The 25,653-nt window shown below is 34.9% G+C and overlaps 4 protein-coding genes across 9 annotated transcripts; 2 read left to right on the top strand and 2 right to left on the bottom strand.

The window, feature by feature from the left end:
• Nucleotides 1–27: 27 nt before the first annotated feature.
• On the top strand, nucleotides 28–2,386 carry LOC127250338 (protein SULFUR DEFICIENCY-INDUCED 1-like). The gene is made up of 4 exons (XM_051273565.1): nucleotides 28–390; nucleotides 1,349–1,561; nucleotides 1,642–1,797; nucleotides 1,880–2,386. Exons 1-4 carry the CDS (start codon nucleotides 211–213, stop codon nucleotides 2,297–2,299), a joined length of 969 nt encoding a protein of 322 aa, XP_051129522.1. The 5' UTR covers nucleotides 28–210; the 3' UTR covers nucleotides 2,300–2,386.
• A 508-nt stretch (nucleotides 2,387–2,894) lies between these two features.
• LOC127250340 (putative vesicle-associated membrane protein 726) lies at nucleotides 2,895–4,496 on the top strand. Its single transcript, XM_051273567.1, has 5 exons — nucleotides 2,895–3,276; nucleotides 3,438–3,579; nucleotides 3,663–3,783; nucleotides 3,963–4,025; nucleotides 4,130–4,496. The coding sequence occupies exons 1-5, from the start codon at nucleotides 3,084–3,086 to the stop codon at nucleotides 4,274–4,276; spliced, it is 666 nt and encodes a 221-aa protein (XP_051129524.1). The 5' UTR covers nucleotides 2,895–3,083; the 3' UTR covers nucleotides 4,277–4,496.
• On the bottom strand, nucleotides 4,154–8,653 carry LOC127250339 (uncharacterized). 3 transcript variants are annotated; one of them, XR_007838680.1, is made up of 6 exons: nucleotides 8,405–8,652; nucleotides 8,145–8,268; nucleotides 6,371–6,674; nucleotides 5,620–5,742; nucleotides 5,360–5,535; nucleotides 4,154–4,297 (listed from the first exon to the last, which is right to left on the bottom strand). XR_007838680.1 is itself a non-coding variant. In XM_051273566.1 (5 exons), the coding sequence occupies exons 1-5, from the start codon at nucleotides 8,482–8,484 to the stop codon at nucleotides 5,414–5,416; spliced, it is 753 nt and encodes a 250-aa protein (XP_051129523.1). In that variant the 5' UTR covers nucleotides 8,485–8,653; the 3' UTR covers nucleotides 5,024–5,413. The 3 variants fall into 3 exon arrangements, 1 of the variants encoding a protein (XP_051129523.1); XR_007838681.1 differs by having other exon boundaries at nucleotides 6,371–6,608; nucleotides 8,405–8,651; XM_051273566.1 differs by lacking the exon at nucleotides 4,154–4,297 and having other exon boundaries at nucleotides 5,024–5,535; nucleotides 8,405–8,653.
• A 1,238-nt stretch (nucleotides 8,654–9,891) lies between these two features.
• LOC127250329 (pre-mRNA-processing protein 40C) lies at nucleotides 9,892–25,218 on the bottom strand. 4 transcript variants are annotated; one of them, XM_051273547.1, is made up of 16 exons: nucleotides 24,960–25,218; nucleotides 24,418–24,468; nucleotides 23,596–23,823; nucleotides 21,635–22,250; nucleotides 21,368–21,528; nucleotides 20,433–20,470; nucleotides 18,752–18,830; nucleotides 17,265–17,729; nucleotides 16,201–16,284; nucleotides 14,117–14,257; nucleotides 13,902–14,008; nucleotides 12,618–12,741; nucleotides 12,093–12,236; nucleotides 11,344–11,490; nucleotides 10,897–11,019; nucleotides 9,892–10,434 (listed from the first exon to the last, which is right to left on the bottom strand). In XM_051273547.1, the coding sequence occupies exons 2-16, from the start codon at nucleotides 24,463–24,465 to the stop codon at nucleotides 10,102–10,104; spliced, it is 2,838 nt and encodes a 945-aa protein (XP_051129504.1). In that variant the 5' UTR covers nucleotides 24,466–24,468; nucleotides 24,960–25,218; the 3' UTR covers nucleotides 9,892–10,101. The 4 variants fall into 4 exon arrangements, with proteins under 4 accessions (XP_051129504.1, XP_051129506.1, XP_051129505.1 ...); XM_051273549.1 differs by having other exon boundaries at nucleotides 23,596–23,795; XM_051273548.1 differs by having other exon boundaries at nucleotides 25,048–25,218.
• Nucleotides 25,219–25,653: the final 435 nt, after the last annotated feature.

Raw genomic sequence — 25,653 nt, 5'->3', positions numbered from 1 at the left:
CTGTATTCGATCGATCCTTTTAATTATTATTATTATTATTATTATTCTCCTTCTTCCATCCTTCCTTTCCCATTCATACTTCCATTGAATTAGCTGAGGCAGAAGAAGAAGAAGCAGAAGAAGAAGAAGCCTCGTTCATTTGTTCCTTCCCGCAATAATAATAATACATCCATCCATCCATCCATCGAATTGGAGATCCACACCATATCCATGTCTGAAGAAGCTCACAACAACAATAATAACAATACACAGACAAAGATGGTGAAGAAGAAGAATCAGAGCAAATTATGTGAAGAAGAAGCAGAAGCAGAAGCAGCGTACTACCGTGTAGTCCATAAACTTCCTCGCGGCGGCGGCGACACTCCTTATGCCCGAGCTAAGCATTTCCAGGTACCCTACCCTAAACCCAACCTCTATCTATTTTCCTAATATTTTCTATAGATGAAATATTTTTTTAGGTATAAAAATAGCTAAATATGTGTTTGATCCGTTGATTTTTATTTGTTATTTATTTACTCTTTTCGTCAGCTTTTAAAGATAATACTTATTATTATACTTAATATTAAAAATATGATTATATTTATATAATTTTTTTTACAAATAACCTAATATTATAAATTATAAACGATATTCTTGATTTGGACTGTGCTCATTTTTACACAGCTAATGTCATATTACGTATGAGTTGATTTGTTAAGTGAAATTATTTGAAATATATATATACTCACGTGACATAAAATATATTTTTTTGAAAATTGTGGACAAACAAAGTCTTTGTTTGCTTGTATTTTTACTCAAAGTAGTAGGATTTTAATTTTTAAGTGTTTCAATTTTTTTTCATATAATTATTTTAAATTATAACAGTATTATAGAGTTGTTCACTTATTAACATAATATATAATATATTATTATTTATATAATTAATACTGGATTGTCTATGTTAATAAAGTATAATTAGTAAATAGTATTAATAAAAATAATTATAAATTAAGATTGAGATACTAAATAATTTAGATTTAGATTAAGAAAATTATACAATGGTATATGTGATTAAAATATATAATTATATGTTAAAAAAAAATGACGAATTACGTGGAGTGGAGTGGAGTGGAGTGGAGTGGAGTGGAATCTTTAATAGTTAATAGTATAAAAAAGAGTGTAAATAAGTAAGCACATATCTGATATAGGAATTTGCATTAGATATTGAATCAATATATAAAAGTGGATGGACACATTGGTGCTAGTATGTAGTAAGTATATCGTTTGTTTGTTTGTATCATCAACTTCAACACTAGTAGATCCTGCATCATTATACGGTACCTGACCTCCTCCTCCTTCCCTGGAGCAGTTGGTGGAGAAGAAGTTGGAATGGGCGGCGGTGTATTTCTGGAAGGCGATCGATGCGGGCGACAGAGTGGACAGCGCGCTCAAGGACATGGCGGTGGTGATGAAGCAGCTGGACCGCTCCGAGGAAGCCATCCACGCTGTTAGGGCTCTCAGGGGCCGCTGCTCCAACCAGGCGCAGGAGTCGCTCGACAACCTCCTCATCGACCTCTACAAGGTGAGATTGACCGATCGATTGTTCGATTGATTGATTGATTGATTGATTGATTGATTGATGATATTGATATCTCTGATTAGAAATGTGGGAGGGTGGAGGAGCAGATCGAGCTGCTGAAGCAGAAGCTGCGGATGATCGGGCAGGGCGAGGCGTTCAACGGGAAGCCTACCAAAACGGCGCGCTCGCACGGCAAGAAGTTCCAGGTCACCGTCAAGCAGGAAGCGTCGCGGATCCTGGTAATTAAGGAGAAAGATGGATATTAGAGATTAGAGAGTGGATGTAACATGATTGATAGTATTATGATTGTTGCACTTGCAGGGGAACTTGGGGTGGGCGTATATGCAGCAGGCCAACTACAGGGCGGCGCAGGGCGTGTACGAGAAGGCGCAGGAGATGGAGCCCGACGCAAACAAGGCCTGCAATCTGTGCGTGTGCCTCCTGAGGCAGGGGAGATACTGCGAGGCGAGGCGGGCGGCGGGGGACGTGCTCAAAGGGAGTCTTCCGGGGTCGGATGAGCCCAAGTCGAGGGCCCGAGCTGAGGAACTCCTCAAGGAGATGGAGATGGAGATGGACGAATTGTCGTCGATGGGCTTGGAAGAAGATGGGTTCAATGGCAGCCTGGATCAGCAGCAGCAGCAGCAGCAGCTAATGAGCAGCAATTGGAAGGGATCAAGAAGGCTGCCCATTTTCGAAGAGATCAGTTCATGGAGGTGGTCAGATCAACTGGCCTGCACCTGACCTCAATATATATATATATATATACTGTTCATCATTACTACTACTATTTTAACTAATTCAATTCAATTTTTAGTTTAGTTTTTGCAATTCTTTTCTTTTAGTTGAATAGTGTATTTGTCCTCCAGTCTAACACCTGAAAGTACGCCAAGGCCAAGCAGGGACCAAGAGAACATCACCCCTGACCTTTGCGTCACAACTCTTACTACTATCTATTTTTATACAATAAAACAAGTCAAAAAATCTTACTTGAATAAAATAAATAAATAAATAATTGACATTTTTTTAAATAACATTAAAATTATCTCATCAAAATATTATTCAAAAATACAGACCAAATACCAATTTCAAAAAAAACCAAAAACACATATTTATGATTTCTAGTATTTTTGTCATTATTTATGGGAAACTATACAAATATTATATAGGATATGAAATATCAACTTTTATGATAAATATCTAAATTTTATATATTAAAATATTTAACGATGCTGCGTAATTAAAAAAATACAACTTAAAATTTTCCTTTCTTTGGTATTTAAAAAAAAATAAAAATAAATAAAAAATAAAAAATAAAAAAAATCCGAAATTCACTCTGCTCCATTCAATCTCAACATCCTCAATTCATTTCCATTTCCGTTTCCGTTTTCATTTCTTATGAATTCCCTCTGTCCTCATCTTAGTTCTTAATTCCCTCATTCTGGACATGGATCTCTCCATTTGATTCACATACTTTCGATCAAGCTGCAACAAATTTAGAATTAAAGCCGACGAGGATCGATCGTGAATGGCAAAGGAATCGCCATTGATCTACAGCTTCGCGGCGAGGGGGACGGTGATCCTCGCCGACTACACCGAATTCAAAGGCAACTTCACCTCCGTCGCGGCGCAATGCCTTGAGAAGCTACCGGCCTCCAACAACCGCTTCACTTACAATTGCGACGGCTACACCTTCAATTACCTCGTCGACAATGGATTCAGTTCGTGCCCTCTCCACCCCCTCTTTTTTCTTTTCCTAAACTTATCTCATCCATCTGTGTATGTATCTTCGCATAACCATAAAGAAATTGGATTCCAATTCCATTGATGTTTAAAGAAATTGTATTATGATGATCTGGTGTTTTATGCTCCTAATAATTAGCGTATTGCGTGGTGGCGGCCGAGTCGGCGGGAAGGCAAATGCCGGTGGCGTTTCTGGAACGCATAAAGGATGATTTCAACAAGAGATACGGCGGAGGGAAAGCCGCCACCGCCAGCGCCAATGGCCTCAAGAAAGAATTCGGGTAATTAATTAAATTAATTCATCTTCTTCTTCTTCTTCATCCTTCTTATAACATATATCTATACAACATACATACACACATAGTCCCAAGTTGAAAGAGCACATGAAGTACTGCTGTGAACACCCGGAAGAAATCAACAAGCTCGTCAAAGTGGAGGCACAAGTCGCGGAAGTGAAGGGTGTCATGATGGAAAACATCGACAAGGTAGTAATACTCTACTACTTATTATGTAGGAGTTGGAGTTGGAATACTATGTAATACTTATCATGCATGTCCTTTTTCTGCTACGTAAAATGACCATTTCACTCAACTCCATCAGTTTTCGACTATTCACTAAACCTAACTCATCTCCCCTACTTCTCAATGAATATATATATATATAGGTTCTTGATCGCGGAGAGAAGATCGAACTACTTGTCGACAAAAGTGAGAATCTTCGATCCCAGGTAACAAACATTATTTCTTTCGCATGATCAATCAATATAAACAAGACCCAAACCTTTTGTTCCATACATTTTCATAAAAACCACTTGATGGTTCGATTTTTCAGGCGCAGGATTTTAAGAAACAAGGAGGCAAAGTGAAGCTAAAATTGTGGATTCAAAACATGAAAATGAAACTCCTAGTTGTATTGATCCTCACAGTTTTGATTATTGTACTCATCCTCATCATCTGCCCCGGCTTCAAGTGCTCATAGACTCTTCCAGAGCTCCCTTCCCTAACAAATAGGATAGGATAGGAAAAAAAATGATTTATCTTCTATACTTGTCGAGTAACATCTTTGTAATAATCTTTTATCCCAATTTTTGTTTTTCTATGATTTCTAATTTAAAATGTCCTAAAACTATATACATTTAGGATGTGTCTTCACTTGAATTATTCAAATTCAAATTCAAATTTTGGACGAAGGGATCCAAGATTTTACTCTTAAAGTTCAAATTTAATAGGCACAACCATTTGGTAAATGACATTTTTCAGAACATGTCAAGTGTGGGCACACATGTATTCATTCTTTCAAGATATCTGAGTCTTTCGCATCGTATGTATCCACGACGATACTAGCTTTGCACTCAAAGCATCCCCATCCCCATCCCCATCCCGGTCTTTGCTTAGTCTCAACATCCCTCAACTTCAAATGAATCCAATTTCGTCCTCATTCAAAGACAATAAATGATGAAACTAATATCACCATCAAATACTAAATGAAAGAATGAATACAACACAAAAGGCTCGATGCCTTAAAAAATAAAATGTGTCCATACTAACTCTATTCAAATAACTATCTAATCTGTTACTCTTCAAGACACTATTATTCCCAACAAAATTATAATATATATATATATATATATTCATTTACTTCTTTTGCACCGGTGCAATTAAGTAAAAGATAGTGTAAAAGTGTAGACTAAATATCCTTAAAAGCACCATGAATTGATAATATAATAAGATAGTAATATATTGAAAACTTTAAATGAAATATAAAGAAATTTTATTACCATGTGAAACCATATTTACTAAATTGAAAAATATATATATATACCGTGGTAGATAATCAAAAATAGTAAAATAGATAAACTATTATTTACAGTGTGCAGCCTTGGCCTAACTAAAACAAAAATGAAGCACATAAGCTAAACAAATGCTTCAAATCATTCCCCATTTGAACTTAATGACACATCTTTACTGAGCATGGAAACACAATTCATATACTACGCCTAGAGAAAACAAGGTAGGAGCAAAATTAGGCTACTCAGAGATATGTAATAGTTAGAGTACGTACCTGGTTTTTGTTTGATTCAAGAAGATCGATTCCTTCGCCTGCTGCTAAGTTAGCCTAATCCCAGTTGATGCCTCCTAGGGTGGTGCAGCCCATTCCCTCCCATGGATCATTGCAACCAACTTCTTTGTTGTCGACACCCTCCATGTTATCGTCCCACCAACCGCCCCCATTCTTATCTGTTCCATTCATGTGTTTGCTTAAGTACTAACTGGATTTAAAGGTGAATTTCTCAGTGGACTGGGAATAAACTGTATACTCACAATGGTTATAAAAGGGTCTAGGTTCCTTGTGGGCAATATTCAACCGTCTTTTATTGTGTTCCGGTTTTGAATCTTCGCCAAGAACAGCCAATCTCTTCCGGGAAGGTGTCTTATCTTCGTGTCCTGTATCAAAGAGACCAAACAGTGTGAGTATAGAAGCTGCATCGGGTAATGTATTAGGTTTGCAAATTGATGTCTCAATTCAGAAAAATGGAAGCTGCAGAAATCAATGAAACGTTCACAAAGAGAGAGCTGAAATTCATTCGGGTTGGATTCAACTCAGGAGGAAACTCGAAATGTTTGGTTACACTTGCACACAGCCTGAACTATTTTTATCATAACATACAGCTTAAATGAGCTGCAAAAGACGTTCCCTTATTTAGTCCAAGTGGAACAGTCTGTAAATAACTTTCCATCCCGAAATCCCAAAATGATAAGCTTCCCTAGCCGGAACTTCTTCAGCTTATTTCCATATGCTGTTACATGTTATTCTAAGAATTTTTTTTACTAATTTCTAAACTTTCTAAACAAAGTATTTCTGAATCCCGTAGACCATTGCTTGTAAGTTATAAGAGTAGACAAGGGGCTGAAGCTAAAAGATCAAAGCGAAATTATATCTCAACTATGTCAATTATTGGTTCAGAGACTAAATGGTTGATAAGCACATATAAACAACATTAATAATAACTTCACTTAGCAATTATTCTTTGGTAATTTATGAGAGGCTTCATATGTGCAAGTAAATGTCAACCTTTGCTCGACTCTTTCCTTTTTCTTGTTTGTCCCAGCTCATTTCCGTCGATAACATCAGTTGCATTGGCTTCATTAATGTTGTCAGAATTGCTTCGGTCTTTTTCAACATTCTTGAAGATATGGAATGCATTTCCAATTGAAAACTTGACATCTGTATCTACTCCCCACTTTTCTCCTTGTGCACCCCTATCCGAATCTTCACCAGGTGATGGGAATGAAGAAGGCATCTCTTTCCCCTGAGTTAACAGAGTCCCACGCTCATTGTCGGGTCTATTGAGCATTAGATTATGTAAAGTACATACCTGGTTCACATGCAATCAAAGTTTCTTTATTTTGTCATGGTTCAAGCCACTCATGTAAGTAGAAGTGTTTCACAACTTCACTCAAAACAGAACATGCAAATGATCCTTTTAAGGAACAAAACATCTTCACACGGCTAACTGTAGACTTCTTTCATAAGTAATGAAGTCATAAATAGGAAACCTACATTTCTTACTCCAACATTTAAAGCAGGACTCCAGTAAAAATATTCAGCATTAAGCTAATACTTCTCAGTTTTGTATTTAACTTCGCTTACGAAAAGAGATGAAAAAATCCAAAAACATATCCATTGTATACAAACTATGTTTTCAACAGGTTTCTTTGCTATGCTCAAACAGGTGTCTTCCTGTTAAATCACAGTTTTCTCTCATTTTGTAAATACATGATTCATTGTATACATTCTACACAGGTTTTCCCTATGTGCATTAGGTCTAAAGATCAATTAGCCTAGGTGAAAATTGATCCTTAGAAAAATTTCATCTATCAGAAATAAATGGGTGTACATTGTACAACATAAATAATATTTTTGAAAAACAATTCAAGAAAATGTCCTGCATATTTACTCATCAACTTCTTTGAGAAATACCATTAGAACAACAGACGACAGTTGTAGAAAGCTTCATGGTGAAAGCTTCAGATGAAATTGAGTGGTTGCCCTGCAACCAAATCAGTTTTCAACAGTGGCCAACCATTTTCATTTGAAGTCTTGGGAACTTAGAAGAATTATAGGAAGGATTGGAATCGGATTTTGAAAACTCAATCCACTTTCTAAAGACAAGAGGAAATAAGAACCACATTTAATTTCTGTAAAGAGAATAGATTTCCATCTGCAGCAGTTGTGGCCTCACAAGGACAAGTATTGTTCTTCGTAGCTGGTTGAATGGAAGCACAGTGGAATAAGGATATCTTGTTTAAAAGGTGCATTCTTGTGAAAAATATGTGATACATATAGTGGTAATACCCAAGATTGGAACCCTACCCATATAGATCACACTAAACAAGTCCCCAACTCATATATTACTTTACTACTCCTTGTATCAGTTAGATAGTTGTTGCTACCGTCGATTAAGTTTTGGTTTATTGATATTTGGTATTAATGTGATATCTGCGTCGATTGCAAGAACCCTTAGATAGCCCTTTTGCTAACATTGATAATCCACCATGTTTTAGCAACACAAATCTCAATCTAATCAAAGTAGGTGAGTTCAACACAGGTTTTTCATGTGTTTCGAAATACAACTACATTGCTAATCATTCAAAGGGAAGACTGCGATAAATCTCCATTTTCAACATTAAGGGAGAATATCAAACGATCAAGCTCTATCAAAATTATCAATATGATAAAACAATTACTCAACAAATTTTGGAAGAACATGTTCCCAATTCCCAAAGTAAACAGATCAAAACGGCAAACGTAATTTGCCAAAACAAAAAAGTGGCGGATCCGTTACCGGAGCAGACGACGGCAGAACAGAGCTCCTGTGCAACTTCGTGTTCAGGAAATCAGCCAGCGAAAGTTGTGAATTCTTCTGACTTGCAGATCCGATTCGGTCTTCCTTTCCACCATCGCTCGACCTGAAAATTAAACCCAACCCAAGTTCGCGCGCTTCAAACAATATATCAAAACCCTCAAAAAAAAAAAAAAAAAAGAAAAAGAATTGCGTAAAAGATTTAGGTTAACAACATGGACAGCAAAAGTATAGAAGTTGACCGGTTGGAGGGGCGGAAGAGGAACGTGGAAGAGATTGAGCGCTGGCCGACGGGCCTGATGGAGAACTTCCTTGAGCTCATTGCTCGCTCTTTCGAAAATCTTGTCCAGGAAATTTGTTCGAAATTCGATCCAATTGCACCAAACTTGGAATCAGTTCGGCGGGAACATAAAATTTATTGGTTGAGATGCCGCGAATTATAAATACAAATTGGGTACCTTTTATTGTCGGTTAAGTTTTACATAGGGTGTGTTTGTTTTGTTCGGTGGTTTGGATTTTGAGATCTCTCCAACCCACACCATTTCATTCTTGGAGAAACACTCTAGTGGAGTTTTTGTGGTATTTTTTATACTTTTGGTATTTTTTTGGGTGTATTGCATAACTTTAATTTTTTTAGTAGATCATATATAATTTTATATTTTAAAAAATTGTATGTTATTTTATTTTGTTTGAAAAATAATGTATAATTTTATTTTTTTAAAGTGATATAATTTTAATTTTTGAAAAGTAATATATAATTTTATTTTTTAAAAAAATAATGTATAATTTTAAAAGTAATATAAACTATATGTGTATGGATCTAATGTAAAAATAAATTAAAGTTGGGGTGTAATTTATAAATATAAAAAGTTATATAAAATAATATAAAAGAGGAATATATAAATGGCCTGAGTTGGGATTTGAACATTAAAAAAAAATTGAATTTGAATAGTTGTATGAATAGGTATTGATGTGATGTTTTGAATGTAAAATTGATTTTTAGTATAATATAAAAAATGAAAAATAAGTGTTTGATTTGATGTTTCCGGGGGGAAAAAAAAAAAAAAAAAAAGATAAACAGTGGATTGAAAATCCAATCCCCGAACAAACATATCCAAAGTTGGTTTTATATGATTTATTTAAAAAATATATAATCATAATAATATATAATTAATTTTTTTTAAGTATATAATATAAATTTTATTTTTATATAATAATAGATTAATTTATAAGGAAATAAAAAAGATATATATATATTGAATTTATATAAAGATATATTTTTATTGAAAAAAATAAAATGAACCTCATATGATATTTTCTTTCGTCCCAATCATATATATTTATTTATTGCACATGAATTTAAATATATAAATATTTTATATTTGATGCTACAATAAAAACATAAAAAGAGAATTTTGTATATCATTTCACTGTTTAACATATGAGTCGAAAAAATTAAAAACATAATGGCAACTCATATCAATCCGATCATTTGGGTGATCTGTCTGTCTGTCTGTCTGTCTCAATGAAAAATGAGATTATTTTAATTGGAACGAAGTAACATCAACATGGATGTATTTATTTTCACTTTTTTACAATTTTGCAGCATGTTCAATAGAAAGAATATATACTTCTTAAAAAACATTTATCCCACCCATCATTTTGAATCTAATCAAATTACTAATGCCTATTTTAGTTTATTCATTTCCATTCCATCCCATCCCATCCCTAAGAAATGAAGCAACATAGTCATAGACCATGAAGTGAAGTTAGTAGTGAAAAATCCACAGTACAGAACAAAGACAAACATCAATACATATTTCACCAGATTAACACTTAGATTCCTTTTCACCTCTCTCTCTGCATCTATGATCTAATATCTGACCAGGAACCAACACAAAACCATGGAGTCCGACAAGTATCAGTCTTACTCTTTTAGTCACCGAGCTCTCTGTGTGCCAGAAGAGGGCTTCCCGGGCTCAACAGAAGCTCTGCCCTTCCCATCTGCCGGCTGCTGCTTCTCCCCGGCTTCTTGTTCCTGCGCCTGTACCTTCTTCAACTTCCGCTGGATGTCCTCGGCATGGCGACGCCATAAAGACTCCCTCTCTTTCCTCGGCATCTTGTTGTACCTCGGATCGCCTTTCAATACTTGCTTGGCTGTGGACCAAGATGTAGTGATGGTTTTTCCGTCTTTGTCTTTCGTTTCTTGCCCTGCTGCCACTTCTGCTGTTATGACATCCGACAATAATGCTCGGTAATCGGATACACATCTCTGCAGTCATCAAGAGATATGGTGAGTGCCAACCCAATACCCACAATTCAAACCAAAAATTTCAGCTCCTTCAATTAAAATTAAGTTTCATAAACCTTAGCCTTTACTTGACAACTATTTTAACTCTTTCAACTATTCAATCCTCACGAGTCCCTATAAAATTGTGAGTGGATAAAAGACTGCCAAAAAATGAATAGTGATATAGTTTTAACAGGTGGAAGGAGTAATATGTAAAATATATTATTAAAACTACTATTTTATTTTAAAATTTTGAAAATGATTTCAACTCTCCTAGGTAGGGGAGAGTGTGAGTGCTGTAAGGAACCAGCATACTTACTATTACTACCTTAACAACAGGATCTCGGAGATCAGGAAGATCGAAAATGCCCACGCCACACCACACCTATTTATAACATATACTAGCTTCTCATCAAAAAAGGGTACAAGGAAAGGTGAGCTGACCTCGTGCAATCGTTTGACATGCTCCCGGAAAAATTTCTCTAAGTCAGGTTTATCTAAATGACGATTTGCTGAGCGCCCTTGTGGATCCTTCTCGAGCTTAGGCTTTGATTCTGTCCAGGAGGCCTAGATACAGACAACAACTAATTATAAGTAAAATATCAAAGATAAACTGAAGATGGATCGAAGCATACAAGGATTTACGTAGATAGTGGCTGCATAGGATGTTTTTCGAGATTAAATCCCACACTAAAATACTAATCAGCTAGCAGTCGGACTAGGGTTATTCTTGCAACAGGGAATTATCAACTATCAATACAATAATGACAAGAAAAACCAGGGTGTATTTTTTTGGGATGTCAGAAACATTTTAGACCTTACGAGACCTCAAATTTTCTGATAGTAGAACGTGATGCCTATATATTAAAGTAAGATACAAGGCATTAATACCTGCGGGTCTTTTATTGTTTCTACCAATAAAGCTTGGTATGACTCAACAGCCTCCTTGCGGCGAGCTTTCTGCCTCACCCTCTCAACTTCTTGCTCCTCCCTCTCTTTCCGCTTGCGCAAAGCTCGTTCTCTTTCCTTCAGTTTCTCCTGTAAGCAGAGTATAAATATACATATTATGTGCATGCAAATAAAACACAAATACGTAACAAATAAATAAAGAACACCGGATTTTCACACTGATATTATACTGCTGTACATATACACTCGTGCTTTTACAAAATATCCTCATGTTACCATCACTTTCAAATATTTTGTAGCACAGTCGTGCAAAAGCATGCAGTGGGAAACGACTATTGTGATGGTTTTTTAACCACTTTCACTACAAAATATTGTGAATCTCTGTCTCGTTTTTCAGAGCCTCCAAATTCCAGTCCAACGCAACTGAACTTGATCGATAAATCTCTCGGGACAGGGTAAGCTTTACAAGGAAGAGAAACCATATAATGCAGGTGTGTCAACTAAAATTCACAAGATTACGCAGTGAATGATGTGGCTATAGGTATGTGATACCAATAGGCAATAACTCACATCATACTAGACAGAGAATTTCCAGGAAATGTATGATAAGTCCTTTAATAGTAACACCTTTCCCTAATTCGTTTTGAAGAACAATAAGTATTAAGAAAACCTAAAGCAAGAGTAAAAAGAAAATAGCCATCTTAAAAGATATGAAATGAACAGTTCCTCACCTCCTCATCCTGTTTTGCCTTTTCCTTTCGCAATATTTCTTCTTCGGCAGACTTTAGTTCAGCAAGGTATTCATTGAACAATTTCTCCCGATCCTCATGTTTCACAGACTTGTATCTCGGATCGCCTTTCAAGCTATCCTTCACCTGCAAAAAGATTGTGTTTCAGCATGTACTATAAAGTTCCCAAAAAATATATATTCATAGAGGTAGCAAACTGCATTTCTAGTTTCGCAATGAAACAAATAGCTCAATAATCACCACAAATATTAAAACAAGTAAAGAAATGAACTTTTATGATAGCATGGGCATATCTTGCAAATGCATGTACGCAAGCATGAATGGTAATAAATATAGATGAAGTTTCCAAAAGATTAAATAAAATAATTACAAGGGTGAACATCTTCTTAATCAATGAGATTTATATGCATGAAAAAGGATGTATCCTTCCTACATCTACAATCATTTTGATTGTTCAATTTTATTGACGGGAACCAGAAATGGCATTTCCACAAGGCATATATCTACCTTAGACCAGCGGGAACTAGAAGTAATTTCTACTTTATCTTTTAGCATAGACTTGAAACTGGATACTGCAGCAGCCCACTCTGCCTGAACTCTTTCTTGAGCAGTCCGTTTCAGAGAAGAAACCCTGCAGAAAGCAAACTTAGAGGATTAAGCAGCTATCTATATTTCCTTCAGAAGAAAACAACTTATGAATTCACATACACAAAGAATTAAATACTCTCTCCGTCCCAATACAATAGTCCTGTTTACCATATTTGTCCGTCTAAAAACAATAGTCTCATTTCCATAAATAACTATATCATTATAAAACTACCATTACTTTTTCATTATTATTACACAATTGTCACTACCTTTTACACTAATACACTCACAAGGGCAAAAATGTCTTTTACCCGTACTTTTTACCCACTACCAATATAATTTAATATTCCTTAAATCCCGTGTCAAACACAACTTAGACTATAGTTCTGGGACGGAGGGTGTATATTATATGAAATGGTTTTAATGCAGGTGTTGTCACAGTAGACCATGTTCTCTACACTAGAACATAATTTTTTGTTGTTGTCATTGCACAGGAATCCAGAAATAAGCTAATAACCAGATCTATTTGAAAAATAAAATAAAATCAAGAATGGAATACTCAACCATGACATTAGAGCATACCCTTGGAATCCAAAAGAAACTATTGATATTTGAATAATTAAACTTTATGATTGATTAATGAATTTAGACTTACTTCAATATAAAGTTCACACTCGAAGAGCACAACACATAATGAAGAAACAGTATAACCTTAACACCTCATGACCATCATGCAAATGAAGACATACCATCTCGATACTATTTTACCCAGTGTTCCAAATCAAAATATATGACTCAGATGATTGAGTTGCAGGCTGCCCAGCGTGACTTTACTACATTCCTAATAATATTGTCTCGAAGCACATCAACAAACTCTACACAATTCGGAATATGCTACATCATCAAATAACACTTTTAGTAGTACAATTACAGAACATTATATGAACATAAACACAATGCAAATTAATTTTGAGTGGTGTACATGGTTTGGAGATGAGTCAAAGTTGCAATTTTTCCACAAATTACATAATATTATGGATCAAATAAATCTCTTATTCAATTAAAGTAAATTTACCACTCATCAATATAAAAATGTTTAAGTCAAGCATTGTTATCTATTGCCAACGACAAGATGAAAGATAAGCAATAACCAGTTACCAAACAATGAGTTAGATGCCAGCCATACATACATTAAAATCATACCTCTCATTAAGCAAAAGTTCTCTTTCCTTTCTGTCCAATGCTTGAAACCGTGGATCCTCACCCCATTTCCTCTTAAATGTTTGGTAATTAGTGTTGTAATTGATATCCTGAAACTCAAAGAAATATTTTAGACCTGCAACTTCATAATATCTATGTAGACTTTTAAGTTGCAAAAGAAACAGAGAATACTTTAATAGAAGACTATTGCATCAAACCTCCTTTGCTTCTTCCAGTAACTGCTTGAAACCCTCCAATGCAGCCTTTTGAGCAGCTCTCTTCTCCTTCCGCTCCTCTTCTGCACGTGTTCGGACATAATGGTCAAAAATCGCTCTTCGTGCACTGTGATTTGGGATTGCCTGCAAAAGATTAACATTACAATGCAATGCAATGGCAAAATTATGAGCTTAGATCATATAAAGATCCGTTCATAAACAGACATGTTGTCAATAACTGCCTGAGAAGATCTCTTGCAAAATACCCATATATAGTTATCACTCAATAAACTTCAAGCTGAAAATAATTAAAGTAATGAGTACTAAAAATATAAAAAAATTTCAGGACATTTTATGATAACACAAATACTGTGATAATAAATTTCTAAAGATGCCTATTTTTGGAAGCTAGCCTTCTATAATTCATGACACAAAGTAAACTGGAAAAAATAAAAAGTAATAACCCAGCCCAAAACATTTCAATATAATCCACCTTCTCCAGTTGATAACACATGGCCGGAGTTACTGATACCACAGAATGAATGAGCTCCCAATATAGTTGACTAAAGAAAAGCTTTAAAATCTATTTATTACATATTGCAGGCTAGTGACAAGAAACAATGGTGTCCTGCAAATGATAATCAAGAGCAAAAATTATATCATATGCAGCATAACTAAAGACACAAATATGTATGCATTTTATGTTTACCCACGAAAAGTCATCTATCAGCATTCTCAATCCATGTAGAAGGTAGTAAAGTTGCAGAGCTCATCTAGTTATTTCTCATAGTTGAGCACTTAACTTTAGAATTTAGATAATGGCATTTTGTATTATTTGTCATTTTATCTCTAGTATTCACTATTATATTTTGTTACCTCTATTGCAACGCAGAATATAGTTGGTTAGAATAAAATTCTATTGACTTCAAGAGGCAAAGTATATTTTATTTCTGAAAAATATTGCAATTCTCATTGACGTAAAATTGAGTATTACAATATACAAAAAAAAAACCTAATATAATACAACTATCCAAAATACATAAACTGTCTCTATACTATTATAAACACAAAAATACCCCAACACATAATATCTAACAATTTCTAGCATGGTTTTAGAGTTGCCCTAAGTTGGAAATCGCAATTGCACCCTAGTGAGCTGAAACCTTAAGACTACAAATATACCACCACCCTTGGGGATAATGGGTCCTGGAAATTAAAAGGTTAATAATTGATTGCAAAAGTGAACTTACAACACCTAATATATATTAAACCATGTTTGCATTCTTTCTAGTCTTCAATTTTCGATGCATCCCACTCTTCTCATTAAGTTTCTAATTCTAACTACAATATTTCCTATCGGATTCTTGAGCATTTGGGACCACAGAAAACAGACATATTTTCACCCTCCCCTGATCTAATACACACCAACACCGTTGGTAATAATTCTAGCCTCTAGTCATAGTACATATTATGATCCTTACACACATAGATGGATTCCCTATATTCAATAGTTACTATTTAAGTTGAAACAAAGAGCTGGTGAGCCTAGTGTGCTTTACAGTATTAGAATTCTAAAAATAAGTTTGAAAATCATCCATAGTGCCTATACTCCACCTTACACAATAGTTACTCCTAAAAATTGGACAATTAACCATGAACAGAAAATTGATTTACTGCATGCAAAAGTGGCAGATATGTAAGCAAGCAACCAGAAATGCTAATGATTTTGAAGGGGACCATTTAATATTGGTCATACAACAAGACATTACCTTCACCACAAGATAGTTATATGTTTAAAGGTCATTTTAGTTCAGTGACCAGACAACTAAGGGAATTTAAGAAGTTTTGAGTTCTGTACTGTAAGTAACATACAGCAGACCTTTTATACTCATGATTCTATTAAAAACTAACTTAATTTAATTAATGCGAAGAAAAAATTTGATTAGTAACTCAAAATCATAAAACAATAATAAAGTAACAAATCTAACACACATATGCACACCAGTAAGCTAACATATATAAAAGATATTCTAGAAATGCTGTAGGTTCCACAGACAAATGATCATCACCAAGGAAAGTAAAGAGACCTTAAAGCGTGGATCAAACACTATTTTAGGCAGTTCTTTCTCCCATTTTGAGAATGGCGCCACGCCTCGTTCCTTGAGCATCTCCTAAAAATCCCAAAAAAGGTACAAACAATAGCTTAATACCACAGAATATGAAATTTAAGAAATCTATTTAATCAAGTAGAGCAAATACATAAGCAAGCATACAATTACATAACTTTCAAAAATTGTACAAAGGACAAGTCAAAGAGTGTGGAGCTAGCTTGAGCTACAGAAATCATAAGGAAAGGATAAAATCAGTTATAAAATATGAGCATCTCTCGAGCATGTTGTTCAGGGTATGAGAAATGAAGGAGAATAAATTTTCTCAAATGCTGTACAGGATGCCATAGCATGAAAAAGGAGAGCATAGAGCTGAACCTGAGAACCACTCTTTGATGGAGAAATATATAGAAAAGCTTTTAGCTGAGACATGTATAGCTCAAGGAAGGATGGCCTCCAAGCAAGTGGGGTGGCAAGTATAATTGCAAATTTCTGCCTTTTATCTTTATATTGCAGAGTTAATCAAAAATAAAAATAGTTACAAGCACAATGAGCCTATATTATTAATCGCTATATCCATTAACATGTCTCCTTGTTTATTCTAGGACGTCAAGTGTGTGAGGAAACCATTCAGTTCCCAGGGTGCAATGATATCAAAATTGACAAGATTTTAAATAGTTATATACATTAACCAGCTATATGATCCTTATGATGCCCCTAAAATTTTATAAAACTGAGCAGGGCAGGCAAGTAATGAGGATACATTATTCTCTAAATCAACACAAAGTTCAATCAGAAATATCAGTAAATGAAGATCGAGCCCCAAGAATGAGAAATACAAAGTTCAAATAATTCAATAGCAACAAAAACTACTATTTCCAGATGACACACACCAAGAACAACCCAAAGATCAATCTGCAAACCATTAAATGTAAACCTAGATGAAGTTTTAAAACAGAAGCACAGATCTCATAGAATTTTAATAAGTCAGATCAATTTAGAGTTTACAAAAGATAGAACCAATACATCAAAAACAAAAATACCTTAAATTGGAGGATGCATTCCTCCTTGGTGGGACCTCCATCTTCATCCTCTGAATCAGAAGAGGAATTTGACAAATCACCATCACCATTTGTATCCTTGTGTTTGTTGCTTTCATTTTGGATGCCCTTGATGGTACCCTCAGTTGGTTTTGAGCCATTCAGTTCCACAGCCATTGTGCCTGACAAAGCAGGTCCAGTGGAAGTAGAGTCGGGCATACCAGAATCCTGCAACTTCTTTTTGATAAGATCCAATGCAGAAGATGACCCAGTAGCACTTGTAGATTTAAAAGCTGTAGCATCACGGCCACCTGTTGTAGCAGCAGGTGTGCTTAAACTAATGGTATCAGATCCTTTTTCAGTTGCTAGATTTGTGTTTATTACTGATGGTGATTGGGCTTTCAGAGGATTTGCATCCTGTTTCTTTCTCAAATCTGCCACCTCACTAGGTATTTGCCAGCTGCTTAACTGATTCACATGTACGTAACAACATTGACGAGTCCAATCATTATTACATAGGAAAGAAATAAAGAGAAGACACAGATAAAAGGCATGTGTTGAGGTGAGTATCTATAGCACCTATAAAGCCAGTTGAAATTGAAAAAGGATGAAAACATCAAAGCCCAATAACTCATAGTTTCTATCATCTCCATCAAGTATATTATACATCAAAAAGATTAATCAGTAAAGCCAGCATTCTTTCTAACAACCATTCATCTGTTCCCATAGTTTATAATCAAAGCTGTCTTCAGAATATTTGATTGGGAGAAAGAATGTCTTTTTATTTTTCTTGTTCTAAAGGACAGAAATCTAACCAAAACCATTTTCTGTCAAGTAAAATAAAAAGAACAACAGAATAGAGAAATTCCGGTGATTTTCTTGTGTTGGACATGACAGTTATTAAGAGAACAAGGTCAAGAGAGCAAGTGCTAACTATATTTATTCAATACATTGGTTTACGTGAATTTCAAGAAGTGGGTTGGTAATAATACAACTGTTCTTATTAGTAAGTCTTTAACATAAACTAATATCGTCCAATGGAAAACCATGAACATATTTGTGATACCTTTGTTAGGATTTGTCCAGATACTGAATGGAAGTTACGAGGAAAAAATAAATCTGACATTTACTGCCTAATTGAATTTTTTGAATGGGTAAGTACTAAGTCCTATGCAAAGCACGGCATAGTTTCATAAAATGGCCTGTGCCTCTTCAACAGAGAATTCAATTATAGGCGTGCATCATTCTTAGTACTTTGTCACAACTTGCGAGGATACAACAGTATTCAACATTCAGAAGTTAATGGCAGGCATTTATACAGGGAAAATCAACAGGAAATAACAATTTTCACATGGGTGTGTATTCCTGAAAAGATAGTTGGCCTTCATGGAACCAATTTGACAATAAGAATGTAAAATATACATATTAAAAATATATATATATTTCAATTGGCATACTATACTTCAATAAGAATTTTGATTAGATCATACCTGTGTTCTCGTGTTGTAATAGTATCTTTTGCCATCATTAGTGGTGACCAACGTCCAATCCGTACCAGTTAATTTCTCCCTAAATACATCAGAACAAACTTAGATATCAAAACAATATCAAGATAAAAACTGGAAAACTGCAAATCGTATTTACACAGAATTGAGAATAATTTAATAAGAGATAACACAAACTTACAGCAATCAGACTCAATGTTAAATGTACAGTGGACTTGGATTAAATTCCAACAAAGCGAAGGTAACTGGCAACAACAGACAACTACACAACCTAGAGGCCATAATAGATTCACAACTAGTGATATCTAATGTCAGAAACCCTTTGTTCCGATATAAATTAAGTTAAAAAGAAAGGTATTATTCAATGAAGTGTGCTGTTAGAATTCATTGTTTCCGATAATATCAGAAAATTGAAGCCATTGTATTCTTAGGGTGTGTTTGTTTGGGGGTTTGGATTTTGAGTTGGGATTTGAATAGTAAAAATTTTGAATTTGAATAGTTGTATGATGTGATATAAATAGGTGTTGAAGTGATGTTTTGAATGTAAAATTGATTTTTAGTACAATATAAAAAATGAAAAACAGGTGTTTGATTTGATGTTTTTAGTAATTCCTCTTATACCACCAACTACACATGTAAACATGCAAAAGTATTTTGCAAAATAGCATGAAGCCAGCACAAAAGTTAATGAAAATGCTACTTTCTGACAGAAATATTTTGAACTGCTTTTCCACAAGACTACATCAAAAATTTCCAGTTCTTATATTGTCTAGTAAAAAGGATGACATTTCCATTTCAAAGGGTGGATCTAGATCTCTAAACGCACACAACTTTGATATAACTTCTAAATCTGCAAGCAGGCTCTCATGTGTTTGGACCCTTTTTAAAAAAGGCTCCTGATTCACTCTCTCACAATATGCACACCTGACCAATGAGAAAGGTAATATTACAGATTCTCAAAACAGTATTATTGGGAGAAAAGAAAACAAAAAAAAAAAAGAAAAAGAAAGGCTTTGGGAGATGGTTTATTGTCTTCACATGATTATGATGGATGAGGATTTCACAAGAGTTAGATCCAGTTAAACAACTCCACCCAGATGGCAGGCCTAGTACCAGTAGCATAAGTTGTGTGTGTGTATTAGAAGAGAATTATTAACTTTATTTAGCAACGAGAGTTACAGAAAGTCTTAGGGCCATGGGGAAAATAGAAACAAATTACAGCCAAGCAGATACTCTTCAGCATAAGCAGTATTTGTAAGCAAAAATATCTAATGCATGGAAACATTGAATGAAAGCTAAACATACTTCTTTGTAGATAATCTACCAGAAGCTCAATCTCTAACCTCTGATGAAAATACAATCTCCTACTTAAGAAAGCCAACTAGAAATGAGAGGAATAAATCAAAGCAATATAACATTTCTAGATCTTCTATTCTATCATCTCAATGTAATTCATAATTCGAGTTCCAGGATTTTGAACAAAATCAAAACCCTATCAACTGATATCTCCAACAAATCGTCAGCAATATGAATATACCCATGCTTGGTTCTAGGTAATACTACATTTAAGGGGGTATAAAATTTAGTCAACTAGGCAGAAGTTACATTATGGTGACACAGAAATCCCGAGCACATAACAGAATCTTCATCATTTTCAGAGACTCACCATGAAACAGGGGTTGGCTGCACAGTCGCTTTATCAGACTGCATGCACAAAAACAAAATATAATCAGAATCAACCAAGAAAAGGTATTAGACTTGCAATGGCAGGCAACAAAATAAGTATGCAATTATGCATAGATTGCAACTGAGTGTTTGTGGAGAGAGAGAGAGAGAGAGAGAGAGAGAGAGAGAATCAGATAGATCAAATGGAAGATTCCTTTAAGCAGCTGCCCACAAATAATCTTTTATCTACTATACACAAAAAGGATCATCTGCAAGATCAATGTAATTTAGGTACGTTTTGATCTAAAAGAAAATATGTCGGCTTGTGGGTTTTATTCAAGATTTTTAATTATGCTATTTGGAAATTACCCAAAGTCAAGAAATCCAACTCAGTCCATTGCATCTGCTCCCTATGCCAGAAATATATCTTGTTGACAACTTATTAGCATCTTTAAACAAACTACATATAACCAAGGAGGAAAGCAGCACTTCATTGTGCGTCATTTTTTATAAACTTGAGCTAGTGAAATCCTGACATATATTTTAACCAAGGAGGAAAGCAACATCTCACTAGTTCAAGGTTATCAAAAATATGTTTAACTATAAAACTTTAACATCAAAGTTTGGAGATGATAACACACTACAGCTTGTACAAGTACATAACTGCAACATGATCAAAAGAATGCTTGAATGGAGAAAAATCACCGATGAAAAAATAAAATAAAATAAAATAACAAACAAGATAAATATTGATATAAGGAAATAAAACAAAAATGCCCAATGCAAACATATAAAATAGAGATGATTTCAAGTTGATACTCTGCTACGTCGTTAAAGATGCAATACGTGACAAAGATGACGGGCCAAAAAAAAGATAAAACTGTTGGTGAGACCATTCACCACTGATGTTTTAATACAACCATAATGCTTGCATACCTCTCCTTTAAAGCCTGGAGGTTTCTCATAAGTGGACTCCCCTGTCAGTGCATTATAATAATATATGGTCCCATTCTCTGTCCTGTGTGCTGTCCAAGCATCCAATTCTGCACTAGCAGGTTCGTCTTTGACATCAGAAGATCCAGCGTGTTTAACATTTTCTACAAAAGTATTCATGTTACATTAAATGGCAATGCAAATTCGAAACATAATTTAATCCTTAACCTGAAAATACAAGTTACTTTTTTTAGGTGAATGAGCTTTTACCAATTCCAGGAGGCAACTCTTCCTGAGCAGATGACTGGCTAGCAGCTGAGGTAGACGTACCGGCTCCTACAGCTGAAACTACTGGAGAAACTCCAGGAGGTAGGATATCAGGCAACGTAACTGAAAGTGGAGGTGTACCATGATTAGGCATGGGATAAGGCCCAGGCATTAAAGTAGTATATTGTGAAAATTGCGGTCTAGCAAATCCACTAATATGCTGAGGCTGCAACCATTGTCCAGGAGGAGCAGCCTGAGCTGATGGAGCTGAGTACACATTATGATGGGTGGGGTGGGTGAAAACAGGAGCTGTAGGTGTGAAGGTTCTTAGAACTGCAGCAGAATCTGCAGATGAAACCTGTAAGGTAGAGTTTGATGGAGAAGGTACAGAAGAAGCTAGTCCAGGGGGACCAGGAGTTATAGGAGTGTTAGGCCTTCCTGCAGCCACCTGAAATGTTGCTGCAGGGGACATCCATGTGGGCATGTTACTATAATTGTTAGGTGCAAAATGAGTTGCTGGGGTACTTGAATTTGGATGAGAAGACTGAAAAGAAGTCTGCATAAATGCTGGAGCAGAAGACATTGCTCCCACTTCTTGAGAAGCCTCAGCTCTCATGTTCTACAGCCAAAACAAAATTCATTTAATATGAAAATGCCAGCATTCTAGAAGAATTTTGTTTGGGCATAAGAATCACATATTAAGGAAAAGTACTTGAGAATAAGAATCAGATATTAAGGAAACGTATAACATATGGGCTAAGAGCGAGTTCACGCCAGTCAGTACCAAACCCAAGACTGCAAATAGTTTTTCCCAACAAAAAATAAAATAAAAAATCACTAGCTTAAATGATTTGACATCATTTACAAATCCTTAGGAGCAGATTATACTTTCCTTAAGAGGATGTTTCTCTTAGGCACTGACCATCTGTGTAGCACAAATAAGTGGCTTTATCATCCACCACATTGGCATCAATGTTTTTTGCAAAATATAATTTATATGTTTTTGCCACACTATTATCAAGGTTAACTAAAACTCTTTCTGCTATTTATCTATAAGCAGCACCAATATTTTCTGCACTTCCTTGCAGAAGTAACAAGTAGTGCTTTTGTTATCCTAGACAGTCCTTTCTTCTGGAAGTACCAGAGGAATATTTCACTATACTTCATTCAACATAGCCCGAGAAAGCAATAGCATTTTGTTGATAAGATTGAAAAGGAAACAGGTAAGTAGGATAACTTCCAAAACTATAAAGCCTGTAAGGAAATTTTGAAGAATAGTGTCATAGTTATTAGAAGTATCACAGTAACATTTTACTATATTTCTTTCAAAATAGCCCAAGAAAGTATTAGATTTTTTAGATTACATTGAAAAGGAACAGCTAAGTAGGATAACTTCCAAGACTATAAAAGGCTGTAGGAAATAATATGAAACATACCTTTGTATTTATTAAAGATCTAAACAATTCAAATTTCAAGATAGTAGAAGATGGCAAGGAGCATTAGTCAAATTTGTATAGTTCCTATCTCTAGAGCCATCATGAAACTGTAGAACTTTTACATCTAAAATCTATGCATATTTATTATGGAAGACTAGTAAAAGTCAGCTTGAAAATAAAAACTGGAAATCCATAATTTTGTAAAACATGAATGCTCCAAGGAAAAACAGTAACATCAGTGATAGTTGATTTACTTAATAATGAGAAAATTTGGTTATAGATTGATATTAAAAGAGATGTTTGACGCAAATAGAAGCATAAAGGCAGGAGTGGACTTATTACTAAGGATTTTACAAGATGTATCAATGTTATTATGAATAGTAGTTTTCATCACTAACAAATATGGAGGAGAGAGAAAAAAGAAGGGTTTTTTTCACATTAGGGAGAGCTGCTTGACATAACGTCGATAGTGCTGTGCCCATGGAAAGGTGAGAAGGAAATGCTTTTAGCAGTCAAACTAATGCTTACATTTCTATGCAATAGATCTGTCTTCTGTGGATGCACGTTCCCATTGAAAGGGTAGTTTCCAGCATGTGACAAATTTCCTTCTGGAACACCAGATAGTTGCGGAGGGGGCATGACCATAGCTGCTGTTCCAGGTACAGCCAGCGAAGGGTCTGATGGGCGAGGAGGTAGCATGGATTGCAGAGAAGACAGATTACTCTTTCCTACAGTAGATAGACCTTGCTCAGTGTCCTGCCATGAATAAATAATAACCTATCAAACACACAATTAATACCTAAAAAGGGTGTTTGGATGTGACAACTGTCTTTTCTTTTAGTGAATAGAAGTATATCAACAACTGTGACCGTGCAACAACTTCAGAAACTCTGCTGGCATTAAAAGAGAAAGGAGCACAAAGAGATGCAACTACAAATGAAGCTCTAAAATTCAGATTTACTGTGAACCTATCTATTACATCCTTCAACAAAGAATTACTTTCCCATAAACAGAAGCTGCGCCGTAAGCCCATTCTTCTGTCATTCTGATGAACACTAAAGCAAATTTTAAGGTATGTTTCATCTTTGTTTCTATTAAGGTCAAAAGAGCTATACAGTTTGCCCAAAGGGTTGCATCTTAAAAGAGTAGCACTCTCTGTAACAAAGAAAAGCTTCCCTAACTAAATTCTATAAACATCTAAGATAAAATATACATTTTCCAGCAGTGTCAACCAAGATCAATGTACACTAGATAGCATCAGACATAAACTATTAACTATAAGCTCTTCAAAAGGCTTCCAGGAGCTGTAGAATGCAAGACATTCGGCGAGAAAGATGGGGTGGTACTCACAGACAGACCAGAAGACACGGGAGGAAAAGGGACAGACTCCGACTGCATCACCTGCAAACGAAAAAAGTAGAATAAGGACAGGCACTGCACACCATCAATCATACAACATTTCGTTATATATACCAAATAGAATGCTCGTAAACCTCATTCTAGTCGAAAAGCAGTTCAGATGGATCATTCATGGAGTACCAAAATCGAAATTACAATAAAATGGAATGATTCCACCACGAACATAAAAACTGAAGACTGAAGTGGACAAGTAAAAATACCCTAGAATTCATTCACTCCGTTCAGTGCTAAACATTACAAGCTATCATTGGCCTTCAAGAAATCAAATCCACAATATAAACTTAAGGAGCTCAATTAATAAGCAAATATACTAAACCCACCTCTTCGAACACAAGCCCACTTGCGACAACTTTCATAAGCAAAACATCATACAAATAAATAAACAAATAAATCCTCCGAGACAGACAAGTTAAACACACATAAGAACAAGCTTAAACTACGCAAGAACGAGGAAACATAAGAACCCCTTTTACCTCAGCAAAAAAAGGTTTTACCACTTCCTCGCTGAACGCTCAGAAAAATAAAAAGAGTAACACAGAACAGGGGCAAGGAAGATTATACATTGAACTGAGTGTCAGTGAGGATACACAATTGGATTTGGCAAGAAAGAGAAGGAAGAAGCAGCGGCGAGCGGAGAAGCGGGCTTCGGGAGCGAACTGCGAGCCAAATGAAGCGAAAATAAACTCGATTGACGAAACATCATAGTATCATTTCCGTCGATTTGGAAATTCTTTGTTTGGATTTGAAAATGAAAATAGTTTTAGGGATTTGATTAATAGACCTGTAAAGGCCCAATCAGTTTTTATAGTGTTTAACAGGCTCAAAGGCTTTTCAAGTAAGAGTGTGTTTATTTGGATGGAGTTTGGAAATTTTTTATTTGAATTTAATATTAAAATAATATATAATAAAATATTGGGTAAATATAAAAAATAAAAATATATATTAAATATTTTTTTAATAAAATAAATAATTAATTAATTATCGTTTTGGAAATAATTTGTTATTTAATTTTTATAAAAATTATAAAAATAAATGGTTGTTCAATTTTTTATTTATTTATTTTATTCAAAAAAATTATTTAAAATATTTTAGGTCTTTTATTTATATAAAATTTACGTAATTTAGATTTTTATTTATACCCAAAATATTTCGTGTAAATTTTATATT

The sequence above is a fragment of the Andrographis paniculata genome, unplaced genomic scaffold, assembly GCF_009805555.1.
Source record: "Andrographis paniculata isolate CXL003 unplaced genomic scaffold, ASM980555v1 Contig37END, whole genome shotgun sequence".
Classification (NCBI taxonomy): domain Eukaryota; kingdom Viridiplantae; phylum Streptophyta; class Magnoliopsida; order Lamiales; family Acanthaceae; genus Andrographis; species Andrographis paniculata.
This window is presented reverse-complemented; position numbering and strand designations above follow the sequence as displayed.